Source organism: Peromyscus leucopus, chromosome 19, assembly GCF_004664715.2.
Source record: "Peromyscus leucopus breed LL Stock chromosome 19, UCI_PerLeu_2.1, whole genome shotgun sequence".
NCBI classification, from domain to species: Eukaryota; Metazoa; Chordata; class Mammalia; order Rodentia; family Cricetidae; genus Peromyscus; species Peromyscus leucopus.
Genome location: NC_051079.1, coordinates 31,103,496 through 31,126,336, shown reverse-complemented (window position 1 = coordinate 31,126,336; position 22,841 = coordinate 31,103,496). Strand labels below are relative to the sequence as shown.

The following is a 22,841-nucleotide window of genomic DNA, read 5'->3' as shown; positions in this document are numbered from 1 at the left end:
GGTTGTATATTAGGCACGAGCCCAGTGATATCTTTTGCTGTTTAGTTCTTTGGAACAACAGGGAAATAATTTAGATAGAATGCTCAAAAGGATCAGATGGAGAAAACTGACTGTCAAAATACATCCTCCCATTTTCCAGTAATATAGGGCACCTTCCATTGCTTAGCACCTTTCTCCCTCCTTCCCAATATGAAGGGTTCACACATCTCCCTTTGGAACCTGAGAGAGAGATGGCCTGGGTTTCTGGGCATCCATGTTGGGTCTCCTCCTATCTTCCTCAGAAGACATCAAATTTTGCTAACTAGACTCTCTCCCACATTTCTAGAATTCAGCCAAGTCTTCCCTTAGAAAATAGGACAAGAAAGCTCTTGTCAGGTTTTTGTCCCAACTCCTAGTTCAAGCAAGTCAATTATATCATAGGACATAAAAATTCTGGTTCTGGAAAATATCATCCTGGAAATGTAGTTGGTGGAGCTTTCAGGGGCATAATTCAAAGGAGATAGAGCCCTACCTGGGAAGCCAGTCATTGTTCCTCTAGAGCCAGACAAACCCACTCAGGGAAACTGGTCTTGTGGGGCCATTCCTCATACAATGCAGTGTGGCTGCATGTAAAGAATCCTTACACAAGCCTGAGTGCAAATCCCAGCTCTACCCATACAGTCCTACGGCCCTAAGATATTTATCTCAGAGGTGAGAAAAATGTCTCAGCAAGTCTCTTGCCACCAAGACTGATGGCCTGAGTTCGATCCCCCAGATCCACACAATGGAAGGAGAAAAACCAACTCCGCCAATGTCCTTTGCGCACCTTGGCACATGTGTGCACATATACTCACAAATAAATTATGCAAAGCCACAGTCACACAGGTGACCTTGGGTAAGCTCATGGGGTCTCAAAGAAAAATAAAGAAAATAACAAAAGCATATGAATATGGAAAAGGAACATAAAGAAAGGATGAAGGGCAGGCAGTGGTGACGCACACCTTTAATCCCAGTACTTGAGAGGCAGAGGCAGGCAGATCTCTGAGTTCGAGGCCAGCCTGGTCTACAGAGTGAGTTCTAAGACAGCCAGAGCTACACAGAAAAACCCTGTCTCAAAAAAAAAAAAAAAAAAAAAAAAAAAAAAAAAAAAAAAAAAAAAAAAAAGATGAGAGGTTGATAAGAGCAAGGGACAGAGGAGGGCGGGGTCAAAAGGAACCTGAATGTAATGAATACATGGATGAAAATGGCAAAGAACAGATTTAAAACACAAAAGCTTTTCCTGATTAGAAAGAAAAAATTATCTCATCTGTTTTGTCAGCTGTAAAACAGGATTGTTAATGGCACTAACTTCATCTGCCTGGAATGAAGGACAAATGAGACTGTAAGACACTTGGTTGGTCCAGGCATGCTCAACACTCAGTAGATAGTAGCTACTAGCGATTGTGCTAAAGAGAGATAGAATCATGGCTTCTTCCCTTGGCCAAACCTGAATCAAACCCAAGCACTGTATCATGAGGGAGACTCAGACCTTGAAGAAGAATCAAGTGGCTTCTGTTGTTCAATTCTTAAATGGTCTTTTAAAAAAAAAAAACAAAAACCAAAGTCAGATATCAGGGTGAAAGCTGAAAGATCAGAGAAGCAGAACAGCCAGCACCAGTTCTTACCTCCACGATATCCTCAGGCTAAAGAGAGTGAGTTCCTGTTTCCTCACTTCCTGGAATCAAAGGCGTGTGTGTGCTTTCCCAGTACTGGGATTAAAGGTCTGTGCCACCCCTGCCTGGCTCTGTTTCCAGTGTGGCCTTGAACTCACAGAGATCCAGACGGATTTCTGCCTCCTGAGTGATAGGATTAAGGGTGTGTGCCACCACTGCCTGGCCTCTATGTCTAGTCTAGTGGCTGGCTCTGTCCTCTGATCCTCAGGCCAGTTTATTAGGATACACAATATATCACCACAGCCTTCAGATGAAGGATGGATAGGAGGTGGGACAAATCTAGAAACAGCGGACAGAGGCAGATCCACCAGGCACTGCTCCAGGAAGACATCCTCGATAGTGGGAGGATGCTCCCAGAGGCACAGACATGCTTAGGCACTTTGTTTTCTCATCTTCTGACTTTGGGACTTTATTTTTAGGTAGGAAAAAAAATAACTGTGGCTGTAGCACCTCCCTCGCCCACACAGCGAAGATCTCTTCCAGGGCAATTTGTTTGCTGAGCTATACTGGTAAAGGCTGAGAAAGCTGACACCAGATTTTCTCGCCTTACTTTGGAAAAAAAGGAAAACATGCTCGCTGGCAACATAGAGTAGGGAGGCACTTTTTGATGGAATCTGACAGCAACTGAACAAGAACCTCTGCTTACTGCTTACCCTACACAGTGGCATGCACACCAAGCCCAAGGCGCAGGTCAGCAGCCAGAAAGCACATCAGAGCTGCAGCCTGCAGCCCCTCCCAAGCTGTTTGGGTGTGGGCTCCAGGTGTGTATACCAAATGCAGAGGCTGAGTTGAGAGGTAGTGTTTTATTAATCCAGGAATACACATGCCCTGCCTAACCAAGTCATCTTTACGTCTGGTTTTGGTAGATGAAAATGTGCCAAAAGGCAATGTTAGCACAGGCCCATGCTAATTTTAGAAAGAATGCAACAGGATGCCTAAGAGATAAATAGCAAGAGGCACAGCCTGGTGCAAAGCCATCGGAACAAATCCCATGCAGCAACAGCTCTAGCAGGAACCTAGGTGGTGTTTGCTGGTACGTGTCTATATTAGTTAGTAAATGGCTACCTAATTGGTGCTACTAGGGCTAAAAATATGAGCATATTGCGTGTTCATGCCTGTATCCATGTCTAAGAGGGAGCTGTGTTGCTTGCTTAGGCAAAAACATCTCTAGAATGGTCTGTGTCAAGCTACTGTTCAAAATGTTCACGCAACACGTTTTTGTTTTTTTTTTCCCAAAGCGTGGAACAAAGATTCCTGGCCCATACATTTTCATTTTAATCACTATGTGTTCGTTTTCACATGGATGATGAAACCCATCCTTTCATGAATGTTGGCTTAATGCTTAGACGAGCTGAAAAAGTGAGGCAATCTAAAGAAAAAACTGGTGATGGGGCAAACATCAAAAAGTGGAGTAGTGGGAAATGCAGGTCCTCTTGCTCAGCATTGCTGCACCCCAATAGCCACATGACAAAGTACAGCTCATCCCCAGACAGAACCTCAGCTCCAGCCAGGAGCCTTGCAGACTCTTGGTAGGGATATGACAGGGCATGTGCAAGCCAATTCCTTCACTTCTGCTGTGTATCCTTTGGAAAGAATTTGTTTTTAATCTCCACTGAATTGCCTTTATAAACAAAAGTCTAAATGTTTCATTCTGATATACAAGGATATAGCTTCAAAATATATAAGCATATAAATGTATATATGTTACATATTATATATTACATTATATATATAAATATATTATATAATGATATAATATATTATATATAATATTTAATATAATATATAATATATAAATATTATATATAATGTTATATGATATATTATATAAATATTATATAATATTTGTATATTATATATTATTTTATATAACATATAAAATTATATATATATATAACAAAGGAATATACTGGGGAGGTGGGAACTTGGAGGCTAAAACTGAGTATATCCCCCATGATCCCAAATCCCTCACTATACATAGATGGAATCTTTCTGACACTTAAGCTCCCACCCAACACCCCAGCCCTAGCAAATCACAGCTTACAGACTAAAAGGCCTGTTCATCTCAAAGGAGAGAAACTGGGCAATTGTGAAATCTCCCAGGCTTTGCATCTGGAGTGAAGTCCCAGTATTGTCAATCACTAGCTGTGGCTGGTGGTTGATGTAGACTGATAGATGATAAGATAGATAGATAGATAGATAGATAGATAGATAGATAGATAGATAGATAGATGATAGACAGATAGAGAGATAGAGATACAGAGATAGTGTCTGTGTGTGTAGTGAACGTGTTCCTCAGCATGCCTGTGGAAGTCAGAATACAGCTTGTGGAAGTTAACTGTCTCCTACTCTGTGGGTCCAAGAGATCAAACTCAGATCAGTCAGGCTTAGTAGCAAGCACCTTCACCTGCTGAGTATCTCCCCAGCCTTGTCTCCTGCGGAACCTTCTTGAATGCTCACAGAGCCTCCACTTCCAGCCCTGAAAATGGGTGTAAAACATGTTATTCATAGTGTTGTTATAAGGATAAAATGAGACAAAGTTCAGGATATGTGCACTAAGAGGCTCTTTAACAAACCCTCATTGAGTGGCTGCTGCTGCTGTTATGTGGATAGTTCATGGGAGAGGATTTGCAGCCTGTTGTAGGTTTCATTAATTACCCCAGAGATCCCAGTAAGAGTTCAAATTCAATAGTTTGGCTAGAGTGGGCCTAGCTGGATCCGGGGCTATTGCTGTAGAATGGGAAACACTCTCAAGTGATCTCATGGCCAAGTATGAGTTTGTCTTCTACATGTCACAGAAGATAAAATAGAGATGGGGACCGGGCGGTGATAGCGCACGCCTTTAATCCCAGCATTCGGGAGGCAGAGCCAGGCGGATCTCTGTGAGTTCGAGGCCCACCTGGGCTATGAGCTCCAGGAAAGGCGCAAAGCTACACAGAGAAACCCTGTCTCGGAAAAAAAAAAAAAAGAGAGAGAGAGATGAGGAGTCAGGAAACCTAAGTTCATTGGGACAGGGTTTCACAGTGTGGCCCAGGCTAAACTGGAACTCACAGCAATCCTCTTGCCTCACTTCCTGAGTTCAGTAATTAGAGTCATGAGCCACCACACCCAGCTTAGACCTAAGTTCTACCTCTGACTACTGGGCAACCCCATCCCTCCAAGTCCCTGAGCCTCGGCTGCCAGAATTTACCGCTGCCTGCTCCTCAGCTAACAGCCTCCTGTTGAGATGCCCCTGTGCATGGTAAATGTTCCCATAGCACTCACAGCAAGGGCAGCTCATGGCTCAACCCCGGCCCCCTTCTCCTCGATCCTCCTTGACTCGCCTGCGCCAGATATCGTGGACATCAAGCCAGCCAACATGGAGGAGCTCACCGAGGTGATCACCGCGGCCGAGTTCCACCCTCATCACTGCAACACCTTTGTATACAGCAGCAGCAAGGGGACAATCCGGCTGTGCGACATGCGGGCGTCCGCCCTGTGTGACAGGCACACCAAGTGTGAGTATCAGCACAAGGGACCGGGGTGCAGGGGGGGGGCTGCAGTGAGTGCAGGGATTAAAGGCGTGTGCCACTGCCACCCGGCATCAGAAAATTATTTTTATTGCTACTTCATGACTGTACTTTTGCTACTGTTGTGAATCACAATATAAATATCTGATAGGCAGGATATCTGATCTGCAACCCCTCCAAAGGGGTCATGACCCACAGGTTGAGAACCACTGGGTAGGCAACGCAGGGAAGGAAGGAGGTAGGCGTAAATGCAGGGTAGAGGAAGGGGGGGGGAGGACATGCCCAGTGGCTGATATAAATGGTGGGATGCGGGCTACTGGGAAGTCATACTAGGCATGAAGCATTTGTGTTCAGTTTGGACCTGCTGTGTGTGAGGTAACATGAGCCACCTTAAGAGACAGGTTCTCTCCGGTAAGTGAATATGGAACAAGGTGGGTGGACACCGGCTGGAGATATTTCTGAGGGGCCCTAAGAAGCTCTGATGCCCTCCCAGCCAGTGTGACAGATACAAGCCTGGGCTTTAGAGTCAGGCAGGCCCACGTGAGTCCTGAATGCAGAGGAATGAACTGTGAACTTACTGGGAAAATTGCTGAGCCCAGAACTCAAGCTGGAGAATGGACAACGCTCTCGGAGGCTTTTAAGTGAGAATGGTTTAGAATGAACGGTACTTGAGGAGTAGAGCTAAACCCTGGCACTTGGTGCCTATGTGACCTCAGGCAATCCTCCTGAGCCCCACAGTCCTCCCAGGGCATGTGGGCAGAAGAGATCAACACTGCTACATGAATAAGGCAGTGCTGGTATCTTCTGAGCATGAGGCGGGAGCAATAGACGGCAACCAGAATGGTTTCCATCCTCTTCCAGAAGCCCCGAAGCCTGCAGCTGTAAGGTAGTCAGAACCTCTACCCTTTTGCCAGAAACAGGAGGCCCCATCATTCACTATTCATATTCACCAAGCACGTACCATATGCCAGATATATCCAACTCTGGAGACACAAGGATGAGCAAAAGCAGATGTTCTTCCTCTGTCTCTTGGAGCTCACTGTATTAGCAAGGTCTTGCAGAGAAGGGGGAATGGTGGGTGGCATGTATAAAGAGATTTATTATTAGGAACTGGCTCACATATGAAGATTGAATCCTCAGATCTGCTGCAGTCAGCAAGCTAAAGTTCTGGGATTGGGGGCGGTCTTCCATTCCACATGCCACTGGGCTGAAGACCCAAGTGCCTCAATTCAATTCCAATGGGTAATCATCCCAACCCCCCAAATCAGTCAGGTGGAAAGAGTCAGGTGGACACTCACAAGAGGACCAACACTTTCTGCCAATCAGCCCTTCGCCTGATTGGATGAGGCTCATCCACATTAAGAGGTCAATATTTATTCAGTCTATTAATTTAAATGTTAAACTTCTCCCAAAACGCCCTTGCGGAAACACCAGAATGTCAGACCAAGAAGCTGAGCACCTGTGACCAGTCACGTTGACAGAGAAAATTAAGCACATTGAAGATTAGAGACACCTGCCTGCCTCCATTAGAGAATTACAAACAAATAGAGCATGGCCTGTGCACTGAGTGGCATGAAAGAGTAGCATGTTATGCTGTCAGTTAGTATCATGGGGACCTCACAAAGCATTGATTACTGATCTGAAATGTAAAGACCAAGGAGTGGGAAGAGTACAGGGAAGGGTCATCTATGCCCACAGAAGCAGGAAGACTATCAGGACACACACCCAGGAGCCCCAGGGTCTGCTGCTCTCTCCAGCCCTGGTGCCACACACCCCTACAAGATCAAAGTCCCGAGAACAGTCCTTAGGAAGACCCAGGAGCTAGTGAGTGAGTGCATTGCAAGCCTTCATCGAACCTGCCCATTACCCCCTCCAGCCCAGCCCAGCTCTTCACTACAAGGCACCGGCCTGTTAATCTAATTAAGAAGAAATAGATTCATTTTCCTGACTGGGCCAAAAAGCTGACCTTCTTCAGGGCACACCTCTTTTTGTTCCAAAGCCACCCAGCCCCAGCTCCTGCCAACTGGGGAGGCCCGTGTTCTGACCTCCTGCCTGACATCTCATATTGATTTTCTTCATTCTCCTCCAATGCCAGCCTGCAGTGGGCTGAGGCTCAGGCGAGGTGTGTGAGCGGCACGAGACAGTTCATCAGAGTTCAAAATGAAAAGCAACATTGGCTTTCGGAGACGAGCACGGAGGAGGAGGGTATTTAATAACCGTCGGCGTTTAATCAAAACGCCGAGGAAAACCGTGTTATCAGAGCCGAATATATTAATTTCCATATGTCCCTCACTCTGCATGCTCAGCAGGGGTTGGAGGGGATGATTTGCCCTCTCCCTCTCTATTTTCTGATTTTTTTTTTTTCCATTGCTTCTGGCGGCAGTGAGGTGTTTGCATTGGTAGTCTGAGGCGCCTGAGACAAAGGGTGTCGATGACAGTGAGGTTCTCTCTGCCGGACCGACCCTGCTTCTTTCTTTCCACACACACACGTCCTGGGAAGTGGGTGAAGGAACTGGCCAGGTGATGTGAAAGCCAGCCTAAAAACTGAAAGAGTTGAAACCCGAGCTCCTGTCCTGCACCCACAAGGATCATCTTCCGACCCCGTCTCCACCCTCCAAGCTCTAGGGAACCTGACCACACTGGCCCTTTTCCTGTACCGCCAACATGTTTAGTCCCTTCCTGCCCCGGGGTGTTTGCGTAAGTTCTTCCTCTTGTCTGGAGCACCCTTCCACCCATAACCCTCAATTATCATATGACTGCTGTGCAGCCAGATTGAGCACTTGTGGGAGAGAGACAGGTGGATGGTACATAGACCTATGAGAGAAGGTGTATCCACTTACCAAAGATGCTTTAGCCAAGTGCTTTAGCCAACTAACTAACAGCAAAATGTTACTGTCTCACAATTCTCTTTTTCAGTTTTTAAATTTTGTTTAGTGGGGGGCATGTGTTGTAAATGCGGGCATGCATGTACCACATCTTTATTCATTCTGTTCATGTAAACACTAAGCTCACATGAAGGTCAGTGGACAGCTTTCAGGGGGCGGTTCTCTGCCTCCTTTTACCTGTGTGGCAGGGTCTCTCCTCTTGCTTCTGGAGCACTGTGCCCTCGAGTCTAGCTGTCCTGCAAGCTCCTGAGCAGTTCCTTCATCTTGGCCTCCCATGTTTCCATAGAAATGCTGGGATTACAGATATGTGCTGCTGTATCCAGCATTTTTATGTGGACTCTGGAATCAAGCACAGGTTTTCGGGCATTCTTACCAGCTGAGCTATCTTACTGGGCCCTGACTCAGTTCTCAGAAAGGTGTCAGCAGACAGGAGAGCCATCTTCTCCCTGTGTGTACACATCATCTTCTCTTCTCTCTCTCTCTCTCTCTCTCTCTCTCTCTCTCTCTCTCTCTGTGTGTGTGTGTGTGTGTGTGTGTGTGTGTGTGTGTGTGTGTGTGTGTGTTCAAAATTCCCCTTCTTTATAAGAGTCATCTTGGGTTAGGGCTTATCTAGTGATGTCATGTCCTCTTTTAAGCCCCGATCTCTAAAAACAGTCACATTCTTAGGCATGGGGACGAGATAGGACCTCTGCCTGTTAGTTGTGGGTGGCAAAATTTGGCCCCTACAGGAGGGAGAGATGAGAAATTCTGCAAGTGGGCAGGCCCAGGAGCTTCCTGTCCTGGTCTTGTCCCTTCCTGTGGGCCATTGCTTTACCCGCAGGCAGTAAGGACAGAAAAAGATCCCGGACATCAGGCTCACACAGTCTTCAGACACGTGAGCGCAGGAAGTGTGGCCCTTTTGAAAAGCAGTGCAGAGATGGAGGACCAAAGGAACAGACCACAGGAACTGTAAGGTAGAAAGGCTTCACCGTCCTGACTTCAGGGAGAATGCCGTCTGGGAACTTTCCGTGGTCCTGAAGCAGTTTTCCTTCCAAAGAGGATTTTTGTTTCAGAGATTCTGAGCTGCTCTGTTTCCTGCTCAAAAGTCACCCTTCGGTGACAATAAGTAGAATTTGAGTTTATTAATAAGTCAAACCATGTTAGCAACATAAAATAAAAAGGGCAGAAATGTTGATAGTAAATTATAAAGAACTTTGTTTTAAAATAAGTCTTCATTATCTGTCTGAAATGAACGTGAATTTGCATACTAGTTAAAAAGAAAAAAAGAATCAGAGAAACTCACAGTTGGGACTGGGATATGCTGAAGGAGTGGCGAGAATTGACTTTCTAGGGTTCTGTGGACTTGAAGACGAGAACAAGTGAGTTGTCTGTGATGACTTAGTGAGCTGCAAAATGTGCAAGGAAGGATGCTGGATGGCCTGGAATGTGAGGCTATCTTCTAGATTGACACTAGGTTAGAGCTGTATGTGTATAATTTAGAGAGAGTCCATGAGTAGAAGGGGAGTGCCCTAACTCCACTATGGGATCTGTAGGAAAAAGCAACACTCCCTACACTTCTAAGGGCCCATCAGAGGCACAGGAGGTGTGACAGGTGATGTGGAGTCCTGCCTGGTGTCCCCTCCACACAAGGCCCAGGATAGCTTTACTCTTTTTCCTTCCAGACAGCAGTGAGTGGACTCAGAGACTGGGTCAGGAGTACAAGGAAGACAAGGTGACCACTCTCAGCCTGGGACACACTGGCCAAACTGAGCAATCTTGAGCAGGTTACCTCTCTCTACCTGTTTTCTCACCTGCAAAAAAAAAAAATGGCTAGTGGTTGTACTTGCCTTGTAGGTAGTTGGAGGATTAAATGCAGTACCACCCATGAAGCCTCAGAACAGGGTCTGACATAACATGGTGCAAGATGAAAAATCTCTCTCTCTCTCTCTCTCTCTCTCTCTCTCTCTCTCTCTCTCTCTCTCTCCTACCCTCCCTCCCTCCCTCTCCTTCTTCCTCCCTCCTCCCCCCCCCTCCCTCTCCCTCTTCCTCCAGTGTGTCTTTTTTGAGTCCAGGAGGATAGGCAGTGATAGTGAAGACATAGTAATGTCATCAACCATTGTGATGTTTTACAATGTCTAGGAAGCAAGCCAAATACGCAAATGTGGGCCCATTTCATCCTCATGCCAACCCTGGGAAGTCCCTTCTGATAATTGCTTAATCAGAAGCAAGAGAAAGTGATGTAATTGTAGAGAATAGAAAACAAGCATGGCGATGGGTTGATCCAGGCCTGTGTGGTTCTGTGGCTTTTTATCATGCTGGCCTTGCGATTCTCTGTCCATCTCCCCATCACTCTTGATAACAGCCATGCTGTGTGCTCACTTTGTTCAGGGACTGTAAGAGCCCTGTGACCGTGTACTTGCTTCCTGCTTCCTGCTACAGGGAATCCATGGAACAAGAGCTGAACTGGCCATTCCAGGGTGTGTGCTCTGAATTCAGTCCATGTCTCTCTGAAGACAGACATTTCCTAGCCTGACCATCCAGTCCCAAATAACTGACTCAGAGGCTGAATATGAATTATAAATGCTCAACCAATAGCTCAGGCTTGTTACTAGCTCTTACATTTAAATTAACCCATATTTTTATTTATGCTTTGCCATGTGTCCCATAGCTTACTACCTCATTTTTTATATATCCTGCTTGTTTGGTAGTGGTCTGGCCTCTCTTCTGACTCCACCCTTTTTCTTCCCATTATCCTTAGTTTGGTCACCACTGCCTAAACTTCCTGCCTGGCTACTGGCCAATCAGTGTTTTATTAAACCAATTCAAGTGACAAATTTTTTTTAATATATTTATTTTTATTTTATTTGCATTGGTGTTTTGCTTGGAGTTGCAGACAGTTGTGAGCTGCCATGTGGGTGCTGGGAATTGAACTCAGGTCCTCTGGAAGAGCAGTCAGTGCTCTTAACCACTGAGCCATCTCTCCAGCCCCTCAAGTGACAAATCTTTACAGTGTACAAGAGAATTATTCCACAGCATCTCTCCTCTAATTCACCAGAACACGGGGAATCAATTATTCAACTAAGATGTATTAAACATCTTGTGACTTTTGCCATCCAGAAGGTGGCATTCCATGGGGCAAAAGAACAAGTACATTCAAAATATAGATAAGCAGTGTATTTTCAGATAGTGATGCAAGCAATAGGAAATGAGGCAGGGTGAGAGAGTAGCTGGGGTAGAGCTGTTTCCATACGGTGGTGTGAGGGCAAGCCTCTGAACTAGAGCTGAATTATTGGAAGGATCCAGTGGCAGTGAAGGTCCTAGCTCAGGGACACCTGTGTTTGAAGAACAGACCAAGGACCAGAGGACAGGGATGATCATGCAGAAAGCAGTGTAAAAAGAGAGACAAAAATGTGGGTGATGAGCCATATTTCATGCAGCCTGGGAAAAGCCCATGGGTTTCATTCCAAGTAGATAAGGAGCCCTTAGCAGGAAGTGAATACAGTCTAGTGCTGCATCAGGATCATTTTGGTCAATGACAATGTCCCCTAAGATTATATCACCTACTAACACCTTATCCATTAATTTTTTGTTTGCACAACAAAAGCACCTAACAGTACATTTCTTAGAATAAATCCTAGCATAAAGAAAGACTTGGCTGAGTCTGTGGAGATGGCTCACTCTGGGTAAAGTGCTTGTGACCCAGTATGAGAACTGGACTTCAGACCCTTAGCACCCATGTACATGTTTAGTGAGCATGGCACCCTGCCTGTAATCCCAGCCCTCAGAAGGCAGAAACAGAGAACCCCAGAGCATGCTGGCTACCTAGACTGGCTGAATCCATGAACTCCAGGTTCATTGAGAGATTCTGCCTCAGTATATAAAGTAGAGAGTGTTTGAGGAAGGCACCCATCATCAACCTCTGGCTTCATACATACGCATGTGCCACCATACTGATGAATACCACACACACATACTCAGAAAGAGCACAGCTATGTTGGAGCGTGTTTATGACCTTAAAAGAATTCTCAAAAGTGGGGCAGCCAGACTGGGAGCAAGGAAGCCAATTGGGAGACTCCTTCCATTGTCACAAGAGAAATGATAGCCACTACAAATGAGTGAACATAGGCGTGGTTCACTCAGAATGTCAGGCTGTGAGGGCTCACTGAGAGATTTGAAATGGGGAGGCAGATGTAAGGAGAAAATGTGAAGTCATATGTTGGTTTGGCTGATGTATAATGGAACGATACTAAAGTGAAGAAGCCAGAGAGGGAACTGGTTTACTGTAGAAAGACCAAGCCTGCCTCTCTATCTGTCTCCAGATAGCGTTGTCTATGAGTCATCCAATTAGAAAAGCCTCTTGGTCATTAGATACATTGATCTGGAAGCTCAGGAAGACATTACAAGTATAAAGTTGAAGAGTCATAACTATATCATTATGTTTCAAGTTGTGGGACAGAATGGTTCTATTAAAGAGACACAGTGTGGGTAGAGAAGAGTAGAGGTCCAGGACCAAGGCCAAAGGGATGTCAACACTTAACAATGGGGTATGGAGAAGAAGGTAGGAGATGAGTTGCCAGGGGTAAGAGGAAATCAAGGTGTGTAAGCAACGCATTGAGAATGGCATAGAAAGCTGCTAGGACCAATGTTATGAAATGCTTCTGTGATGCCAACAAAGATGAGACTGTGTAAATGATCATAAGATTTAGTCCTGTGGCAGCCTTTCACTATTAAAGGAAAAGTGTCCTGACTGACATGTTGTAGTGTGCATCTGTTGAGTGAAATCAATCATGTGATGCCACATCACTCACAAATATGGGCTCGGTCCTTCAACTGAACCTCTGCTTCACTGTGGTTCTTGCAGGCTTGTCTCCATTCTGCCTGCCTGTGGCCATCTTACCCCATTGGGAGGGATTGGCTTGTACTCAGGACTTAGAGGAGAGCCAACTAGTCATGGAAGGTTCTGAGGAAGGAGCCAGAGTACCTCTCCATGGCAGTAGTGGGGGCAGCCTCACAGCACTGGTCCCCTTCAGTGGCTCCACCAGCAGGCTGAGGTCTGTGGTCCTTTTGTACCAAGTAGGCCCTTCCACAAGGGCAAGACTATAGCCCAAATCAAGGCCATAGGAATTCCTCCCTTCAGATGCCACCAAGGCAGACTTTCTATTCAGACTTCAATCCTGAAGTGTATGTAAACATGTCTAGACCACGATTAAGAACCATCCTCCTTGTGCTGAGGAAGTAAAAGTGGCAGTAGTTCAGGCCTTAAATCCTAAAATGTTTCAGTGAATAGCCTCATTAAGAAAACAGCAGGTGAAAACAGCCAAGTTTGATGCCTAACTCAAAAATATAAATCAGAAATTTCATTTCTCTCCAAAGGTAGAAGGCATGCAGAAGCATGAGTTATTTGTTTTGAATTCTCCTATGTCTTATTTAATTTTTACAAAGATTGTTGGCCTGAGTGCCCAGTTAACAAATAAGATGTAGAAATAAACAAACTTGCCCCAGATTCCAGGGCGAGAGCCAGATTCAAACCCATGTCTGTCTACTTCCCAGAGAATTCACTGCCTTTCTGCGTATAGGGCAGGGGGAAATGCACGATTGTTTTTTTTTTAGTATCCAGAAAGATAATTTCACGGGCCTGCAATTTATATTCCCTACATCAGCCCAATGCCCTAGCCTAAACATTTCTGGCTGCACTGTTAAGTCAGCTTCTGCACAGGACGTGAAATACACTCTCATCCCTTGTCTACAAACTTAATTGCCAAGCCCAGGTTCTGTAAGCCACTAGATCCCTGAATAAACCTGTGTCTCCTTCCCCAAGCCCTTAATGGAATGTGTCCAAAGGCATCAACTCTTACTGCAGCTGTGATTCATCCTAAAGCCTCCAAAGGGGGTTCGGTATTGATCTGGGGCATAATTAACACTGTTTACTGTAGGCGAGCTTGGTTAGGTTAGAGAAACAAAGCCCTTTATTAAAATGCTTTTTCCTGATGACAGGATTACAAACACACAGAGACGCACACTGCACCTGGAGAAAAGCCAAATAGCCTTGATACATGAAACAGAATACACACACACACACACACACACACACACACACACACTACAGTATTCAAGCTTAGCAGCAATTAACCACAGAGCAGACAAGCCTCACATTCAAGTAAAAATAGAACCCCATCCCCCTTCTTCCATCTTCATTTCCATTTTTGATTAATTTACCAGTTCGGTCAATTAGTCATCCTGGAGACTGCAGTTGAGTGGATTTTCCTAAGGACTAGAAAGCTTATTAATTTTGAAAGTGAGTATCATTCATTAACAGCTGACACTATCCCAGGTCCTGCCCTCTTTTCTGCTCAAGGTCTTGGGTGAGAAAGCAGCAGAGGTTGAAATTAGCACCTACACGTGGCTACAGCCTACCCCACCTACTCCACACCAAGACGTGCAAGATGGGAAGGCTCACCTGTGCGGTCAGAGGTGGCTTAGCTGTCAATGTTGTCTGTGATAAGCCATTAGCAACAAACTAGTCATAGGCACAGGCAAGCGTTCGTAGTGGAGTTCAAGGGAACCAGACTCAGGGACTCTGGAATAAACCTGGCAGTTATTTTCTCTGGGGAGGGTCCCTGGCCTCTCAAGTGTATTTGCTGATGCTGGCAGGATGCTAAGGTAGCCCATCCCTTCCATCCAGAGGCATATGGGGAAACCTGATGCTTCCTAGAGCTGCTGTAACAAAGCCTCACTGGCTTTAAACCTCATATAGCTGGCATCTTGCCATTCTGGAGTCCAGACATGTAACATGGGTGTTACTGGCTAAAATTAGGCTGCCTTCCCGTGGGGAGTTCTGGAAAGAATTGGCTTCCTTGGGTTTTTCAGCTTCCAGAGACTGCCCCCTTCCCAGGCTTGGAGAATCCAGAAATAGGGAAAGGAGAACCTAACACCACCCTCCTGCCTTCTTTACTGCACCCTCCCCTCTTTTAAGGACTCTTGTGTTTGTATGAGATCCACCCAGATGAAGTGGAACAATCTCATTTTAAGATCAACTAATCAGCAACCATAATCCTATCCAGTCTAATTTCCTTTTTGTCACAGAAGGAGTCCACAGACTGCAGGAGTTAGGGTGTAGGTATCGTGGCAGCCAATTTTCTCCCCATCATACCCCTCAAGTTTCAGCAAAGACACATTGGACCAAAAAGACGTGGGCTCCCAAGTCAGTTTTAATGCCCTCTCTGAACACTAAATGCCATGTTCTCACTGATCTGTTTTGTTTCTTCTAAGTCAGACCTCCCCTATGGCTAGACTGTTTACGACTCCCTAAGCACATATCATAGTGCTGAACAAATCCTCTAAGGAGGCAAATGTCTGTAATCATGCAATATGATAGTTTGCATCTGGTGCTTCTCTTTGAAGAGCTGGGAAGACTCACATAAAGACGTAGTTGACTGTGTTCGTTCATTTCTAACTTTAAGAATGCATTTCCAGCAGCTGGGGTTTAGATTAGTGATAGTGCATGCTCTTCGCAAGTGAGGGTCCCTGTTTGCAATCTCCTGGGGCGGGGGGAAGAGGGTACAGGGATGGAGGAGACAGAAAGAGATAGAGGAAAAGGCCCACTTTATCATGTTTAACTTACATTAAGTTTAAAAATAGATTCCTAGGCACTGAAATTAGAAAAAAAAATGAATAATAAACAGGCCATAATTTCAAAAGCTACAATACACTTTCACAAGTTGGGAAATTTCTAGGTAACTTTTGAGTCCTGGGAGGAGTCTGTGAAGTAGTGACCATCTGTTACTCGTGTATTCAGTAAATGTTTATTGTTTCCAAGCAATAAAAAGACAGATCCTTCCACCCCTGCAGCATCCACTCACGGAGAAGGAACCAAACACCAGTCGCCTGGACAAACAGATTTGGTGAAAAGAGTCCCTGGAGCAGAGACTGTAGCAAAGCAGAGGCTCTGGGTGGGACTGTGACGAGAAGGACTGGCCATTGTGTTATGAGAAGGAGCAGCTGGGGGCAGGGGGGAGCTGGTAGCCTAGAACATGTGAGGAGCTATATCCGAACTCCCGTTTGCCCAACTGGTACCCTTCATGCCATAAGCTGTGCAGAGGACATGGTAAGAAATTTCAGTGCTACTATATTAGGGAAAGGGACATCTAGGAAGGTTTTAGGGAACTAAGTAGATGGGTGTCTGGGACCATTTAAGAATGAAGCATCAGGAAAAAAAGAGAGAATACAAGGAAAAGAGTGAGAATGTTCTTGAGAGGTCAAATTGGATAGTTCAGAGCAGTACCTGGAGTTTAAGCAGTGAGTCTGTTTGTAAACTGGCTGTGGAGGGTGAGGCCAAGAGCCAAGGCTAAAGAGGCTAAGGAGACGGCTCAGTCAGTAAGGGTTTGCAATTGTAAATGCATGACGATCTGATCTCATTCTCCAGAACCCATGCCAAAAAGCCAGACATGATGGGGCATGCTTGTAATCCTGGTGGGTCACAACCAGCCAGCCTAGCCTATGTGGCTAGCCACAGCCATTGAGGGATTCTGACTCAAAAAACGAGATGGATGGTTCCTGAGGAACATTGCTAAAGGTTGACCTCTGGCATATATGCAAGCGTGTGCGTGCACACGCATGCACATACAGACACACACACACAGAGAGAGAGAGAGAGAGAGAGAGAGAGAGAGAGAGAGAGAAACAAGGATACAACCCAGGGTTTCAGTTCGAGCACAGGTCTAAATGAAGGGACTCATTGGTGGGTTGGCAAAGATTAGACAGGGAGAAGAAACTGAAGGAAGAGTTCATAAATTCTGTGAGTGCTAAGGTTTGTGGGAAAAAAAAACTCATAAAATGTTTGCATTGACACAATTTTTCCTGGGAAACTTGGGAAGCCCCTCACTTTTACCTTCATCGATCTTAATGAAAACTCCTAAAGGCCATAGTCTTTGTTTAGCCCAGACAGTCCTGCCTTGACCTCTCAAGTGCTAGGGTTACAGGCATGGGCATGCCTTGGCTGGATGTCTTTGACTTGTCTTGGTTTGGCTTGGTTTAGTTTTTTGTTTGTTGTTGTTTGATTGTTTGTTTGTTTTTGGTAGCTGAGGAATTCAAGATCCAGGGAAGGCTATGTAGAGCACTACAGTGATCCGGTTTATTTCTTACTTTAAATGATGACTACCATCAACCTTGGCACTTGTGTGCATTGAAAGGTGGAGAAGAGAAGTGGGGATCTCGTATGTGTGTAATTGACCTGTGTTAAATATATTGACTAATTCAAGCCCCTGTGTGGTTCACATAATTCTATTTTGACAGCTCAGCAGGTGGCATCAATAACCGACTTGTGAGTGCTGCCATCCCCTCAAACAGCTATCAGCCTATCTTGCAAGGTCTTTCTCTGTTGAATTGCTATGAAGACTTGCTTCCCATCATCCCCAAGCACAGACCAGAGGCAGCAGAGGGCAGGCAATGCTCACTCCCCCCCACAAAGCTCATAAGGATACTCTCTTCTCTGTCTTCAACCTCAGTATAAACATTCCAATGGGAATTAACTTCTGTATGGGCATCCTTAGCCCTGGGGTCAGCCAGTATATCCTGAAATTGTAATGGCTTTTGGAAATCCCTGCACTGAGACAAAGTTGTCCATTGAAAACTTACATGTGAGGGAGAAAAAATGGGATCATTAAGCTTATGGGGGAAAACATGGAAATCAAAGCAAATATTAACATGATATTGTGCTGAGCGTGGCAGGATAGAAAGGCTAATGCTAATGCAGGACAGGAAATTCTGAGGTATTTCTAACATAAAGTTCGTTTTAAGCTGAACATGACATTTAGATTCCCAATGTCAAGGACAGCAGATGCTAACTAACTACAGACTGTGCAAGCCGAACAGCTGCACGTGTGGCCTCACAGTAGAGTTCTTGGCTCACCCTGAGATCAGTCCCCAGCACCACACACACACAAAAAAAAGTTCACTCTGAATATAGTGTGAAACAACTGAACTGAAAAATGATTTTGCGTGCCTTTATCCCCAAACTATCCCCTGTGTTCCCAAACACTGTCAGTCTCTGTTAAGAATCTCCTGTGTTCCTGTCATTGTTGGACACAGAATTGTGAACTGGTACCAGTTAGTCAAATGCATTCTGTTGCCCTCGGGGAGTTACTCATGGTAGAGGACCAGAGACAGAGCCTAGCCTAGCATGGACACTGCACCATACTGTTGGACATATGAAGGAATGATGTGAGGTCAAATGTCATGTCTCTCATAACATAATAATGATTTTTTTATTAGAGAATTTCATACAGCATATTTTATTGTATTCTTTCCCATCCACCCCCTTCCAAGACCCATCCAACCGCTGACTCCACTCAATTTTACATTATTTCTCTTGCTTTAAAAAAAGGAGCAAGAAAAAGATGGAGGGGGAGAGAGAGAGAAGAAAAGGAAGGGAGGGAGGGAGGGAGGGAGGGAGGAAGGAAGGAAGGAAGGAAGGAAGGAAGGAAGGAAGGAAGGAAGGAAGTCCAATTTGTGCTCCTGAACATGCAGCCTGCCCTGGAGTGTGGTTGATATACCCAGTACCACTCCACTAGAGAAATAGGATCTCCTTTCTCCAGGCAGCTATCACTTGTAAAGAGCGTGTTGGCTAGGGGTGGGATGCTATACTGCTTTCCTTCCTCTGTAATGAGACTTTGTCTGGCTTGAGCTTCTGTAGGTCTTGTGTGTGCTGTCACAGTCTCTGTGGGTTCATAAGCACATCTATGTTGTTTAGTCTGCAAAATGTCATTTCCTTAAAATCACCACCTCTGGCCCTTACAGTCTCTCCTCCCCTTCTTCTGCGTAGATCCCTGAGTCTTAAAGTGGGGGATGGGGTTGATGAAGACATCCCATTCAGGACTGAGTGCTCCGAAGTCTCTCACTTTCTGCACAGTGTCCAGCAGGTCTCTGTGTTAACTCCCATCTACTGGAAAAAAAAAAAAAAAAAAAAAAAAAAAGCTGCTTTGGTGAGGGTTAGTGATTCTTTCATCTGTAGGTATAAAAATACATTATTAGAAGCTGTCTTATTGTTACATTCATTTAATAATGCTTATTCTTGTTAAACTTTTCTCCTATAAGCTTTCTTGAAATTTTTAAGAACCTATGTAATAGACTCTAATGTTTTTACATTTTAATTTATATGTGTGTACATGTGTACATATGTGCTTACACATGCATTAGTGCCACATTAATGTATGGAGGTCAGAGGACAACTTCTGGGAGCGGGTTTTCCCCTTTCCCCTTTCACCATGTTCCAGGGTTAGAACTCAGGCTCTGTGACGAACATCTGTACCCCCTGACTCATCCCATAGATCTATGACTGAGTCTTAAAATTATGATTTGATATATACATATATATGTGTGTATATAAGTGTATATGTATATGTGTGTGTACATATATATAAAACTTAAGGATGGTACTGTTACTGGCCTGGGGTCCTCCTGCTCCCGTTGGAAGTTGTATTGAAGGTAGAAGCTCTTCTGGGCTGGTCGTGGAAGCTTTTGTATCCCTGGGAATTTGACATCAGTGACAGTAGACAGGCAGGAGCGGCAGTGGGGGACACCCGTTGGTGTTACAATTCTCACACAGGCCATGGGTCCTAAGACCTTTAGTCCTGTGGTAACACCTGTCAGAGCTTGTGTGCGGGCCTTGGAAGTGAAGATTCCTTCACCCTTGACCGCAGCTGGCGTTACTCTTCTCGGGCCAAGGGTGTCTAACCCCTTGACCCTTAATAACCCCGCCACTGCTGCTTCTACCACTGAAACCTCTGTTGTTGCAGCCCACCCCCACCCCCGCACTGTGGTCGCTGTCAGCACTGCCTCTCTCTGCCACGGCTACCCTCTCAGTGTCTACAGCTCTGCCCCTGGTACTGTCAAGGCCGTGTGGTCCACGCTACAGCTCTGATGAGCTCCATGGCTCTGCCTAGCCTTTAGCCTTTAGTAGATGCTGTAGCTTGGCCTATTGGCCACGTGCTATTACAGGAATGCACTGGCACACTGACCTAAGGCCCGGGGTGGGCTGGCCTGTTGGCTGTGGACAGTGGGGACTGTCTGTGAGAAAACAGTAAGGCTGTGGCCAGCCCATATAGGGTCCTTGCAATGCCTGTTCCCTGCTGAGATGGACCGCCCTACTCAGCGTGAACTGCTCACCTTGGTCTGCAAAGAGATTGCTGTCAGCAGGCTGTGGCTCTTTTTTTTTTCCCCTCCGTGTGTCTGCCTCTCCTAGCAATGATTATGTATAAATCCTGGGAAACAGGGACAGCTTGAGAGTGCAGCCTTAGCCTCCACGGTGCCATGACAACCAGCTTCCCAGTGATCACCCCTAATAACGGGCCACTCACTCGCCATCTCCTCCACCTGGGCAGAGGCTCCCTGGGGGGCTGGGGCTGCTCTTGGAACAGCTGCAAGAAGCTTCCTGTTGGGAACAAATTATCTATCAGAGACAGAGGAGGAGGGAGCACAGAGAGCTCTTTCTGAGGGGAAAGGGGGTGGAGCGGAGAGGCCTGAGTCTCTAACCTGTGATGTGTGGCAGGATTCCGAGGACTTGAGGACACCCGCCATCGTGATCCTGGAGCCCCTGGCACCCCTGGCCTTAGGAAAGAACAGTTCTGTAGATAGAAAGATAAGACCCTCATGGGCCTCTGCCCCTCACTAGCCTTGCAAGGAGAGGGTTATAATGGAGTAAAAGACCAATAGGAGCCCTCCTAAAGCCAGGCCTGCCCGTTAGCAGATTTCTTCATTAGGCTCCTGTCGAGACCCCCACTGCCAACTCATCATCTTGTCTGGACTGGAGCCGCCTCCTATCGCTCCTGCCTGCTGGAGAGAATGTACTCAAAGATCCCCCTCAATCAATATCCTTCCAGAATGGCAGGTCTCAAAAAGGGACCCGACCTGCTTAGCTAATAAATGACTGTTCTTCACAAAAGGACGACAAACAGGCCCACAGTTAATGAACTTCTCTGTGGATGCTAGCCCAAATGCTGGCTTGAGATTGACAGGCCAGGGCTAAGCCAAGCACACGGTCTCGTTTCCGTTCCCTTTAGATCACAGATTCCGGCTGAGGCTCCGGCACAAGGAGGTTCCACCCTCCGAGCTAATGAGCCCTTACAATGTGTGCACTCAGGGACCATGGGGTCCTGTGGGGCCCAGTTTCCCCATCCTGTTTCCTCAGCTATGAAGTAAAGATGATTCTGCCTCTGTGCTGTGCCAGGCAGCTGATGGGTGCTGTTGCTATCACCAATGCTTGCTTTCTGTGAAGCCCATTCCCTGAACTGGAAGTTCCTAAACTCCTTGTGGATCTAAAAGAAATACAGACTTTTGAAAACAATAGGAAGAGGGGCTGGAAGGCGACTGAGTCATGCAGTGACGCTCAGACATGAGGGCCCGATTCTGTTCTCCAGCACCTACACAAAAAGCTGCTCACAATGACACATGCCTGAAGTCCCAACACTGGGGATCCTTGGAGCTTATGGGGCAGCCAGTGTCCAAATAAGCAAGCTCTAAGTCACCTGACGTTGACCTCTGTCCTACACCCACATGAACACACCTATGCAACCCACACACATGAGCGCGTGCGCGCACGCACACACACACACACACACACACACACACACACACACACAATACAAGCTTGAAGTTGAGCCAAGTTTGCCGTAAGTTGGGAAGGAGGCAACACAGGCACTTGGGTGGTTCAGGAAGGCCAGAAAAGTGTAGACATCTCAGCTGATACACACTGACTATGGGGGAGCCACACTCCTCCTGCCTGTCAGCAATCAACTGAGCCGAGCAGAAATTGCCACGTGTATGGGCTGTGTAGACACTCAGGTCAAGCAACCCATAGTCTCCACTACCTGTCTGTGTATATTCGCCTTGTTCACACTCTGCCCGGCCCTGAAGCAGATGATGAGTAGACCAGACAGGCCTCAGTGGAGTACTAGAACCCAAGAGAATGTTACGGGAATGCTGACACACTGACCCAAGGCCCAGGGTGGGCTGGCCTGTTGGCTGGGGACAGTGGGGACTGTCTGTGGGCAGGGAGGAGCCTTGCTTTGGGATCACTCATCTAGGACACAGCTGGGTGCTGTGCAGTGTCGTGCTCTCCCACTGAACCGTCTCCGTGGTTGGTCAGAAGGCGAGCTTAGCAGCAGCAGAGGAGAAGGTAGCTAATCTGAGGTGGTTCGGCAGCTCCCAGCCCTGCCAAGACAGCTGCTTAGAGTGGGCTCTTTAGTATCCAGAGAGGGGGGGGGGGAGTCGGCGTGACCCAGGGAGAAGGAGCGGCTGGGAGAAGTTGAGGAGAGAGCTCCTGAGTTCCTGTCACCACCACCACCCCTCCCCCTGCCTCCTCCACCCTCCCACCCCCATCCCCCAACCCCCACCCCCGTCTCTGCTGATGATATGAGAAAGGGGGCGTTAGTTTCCTATTGCTGCTATCCCAAATTATCGCGGGTTTAATGGACTTAGGGACTGGAAATCAGAGTTCTGGAAGTCATTTCTGACTTGAGCCCCATTGGGCCAAAGTCAGGGTGACAGTAGAGCCATGAGGACGATCGTCATTACATCAGGCCCACCATAAAGGGGAACATCACTTTGTGGTCTGTTTGAGTTTCTGAGGTAAGTTCTCTCAACTTAATAGTCCTTCTATCCACAGCCTTCCAAGTACGAGGAGTTCACCTTCTTATAGTTTTCACAGGCTTGGAGTGTGTGTGTGTGTGTGTGTGTGTGTGTGTGTGTGTGTGTGTGTGTTCATTCCTTGAGACTTGGTCTCA

At 46.3% G+C, this 22,841-nt stretch overlaps 1 protein-coding gene across 15 annotated transcripts in view; it reads left to right on the top strand.

Annotated features, from left to right (window-relative positions):
• Ppp2r2b (protein phosphatase 2 regulatory subunit Bbeta) overlaps nucleotides 1-22,841 on the top strand; it is a 410,600-nt gene that overhangs the window by 367,149 nt on the left and 20,610 nt on the right. For all 15 annotated transcript variants that reach the window (XM_028881723.2, XM_028881726.2, XM_037197121.1 and 12 more), the window contains one exon: nucleotides 5,024-5,188. In XM_028881723.2, coding sequence (XP_028737556.1) covers nucleotides 5,024-5,188 — 165 coding nt within the window. The remainder of the gene's footprint in view (nucleotides 1-5,023; nucleotides 5,189-22,841) is intronic.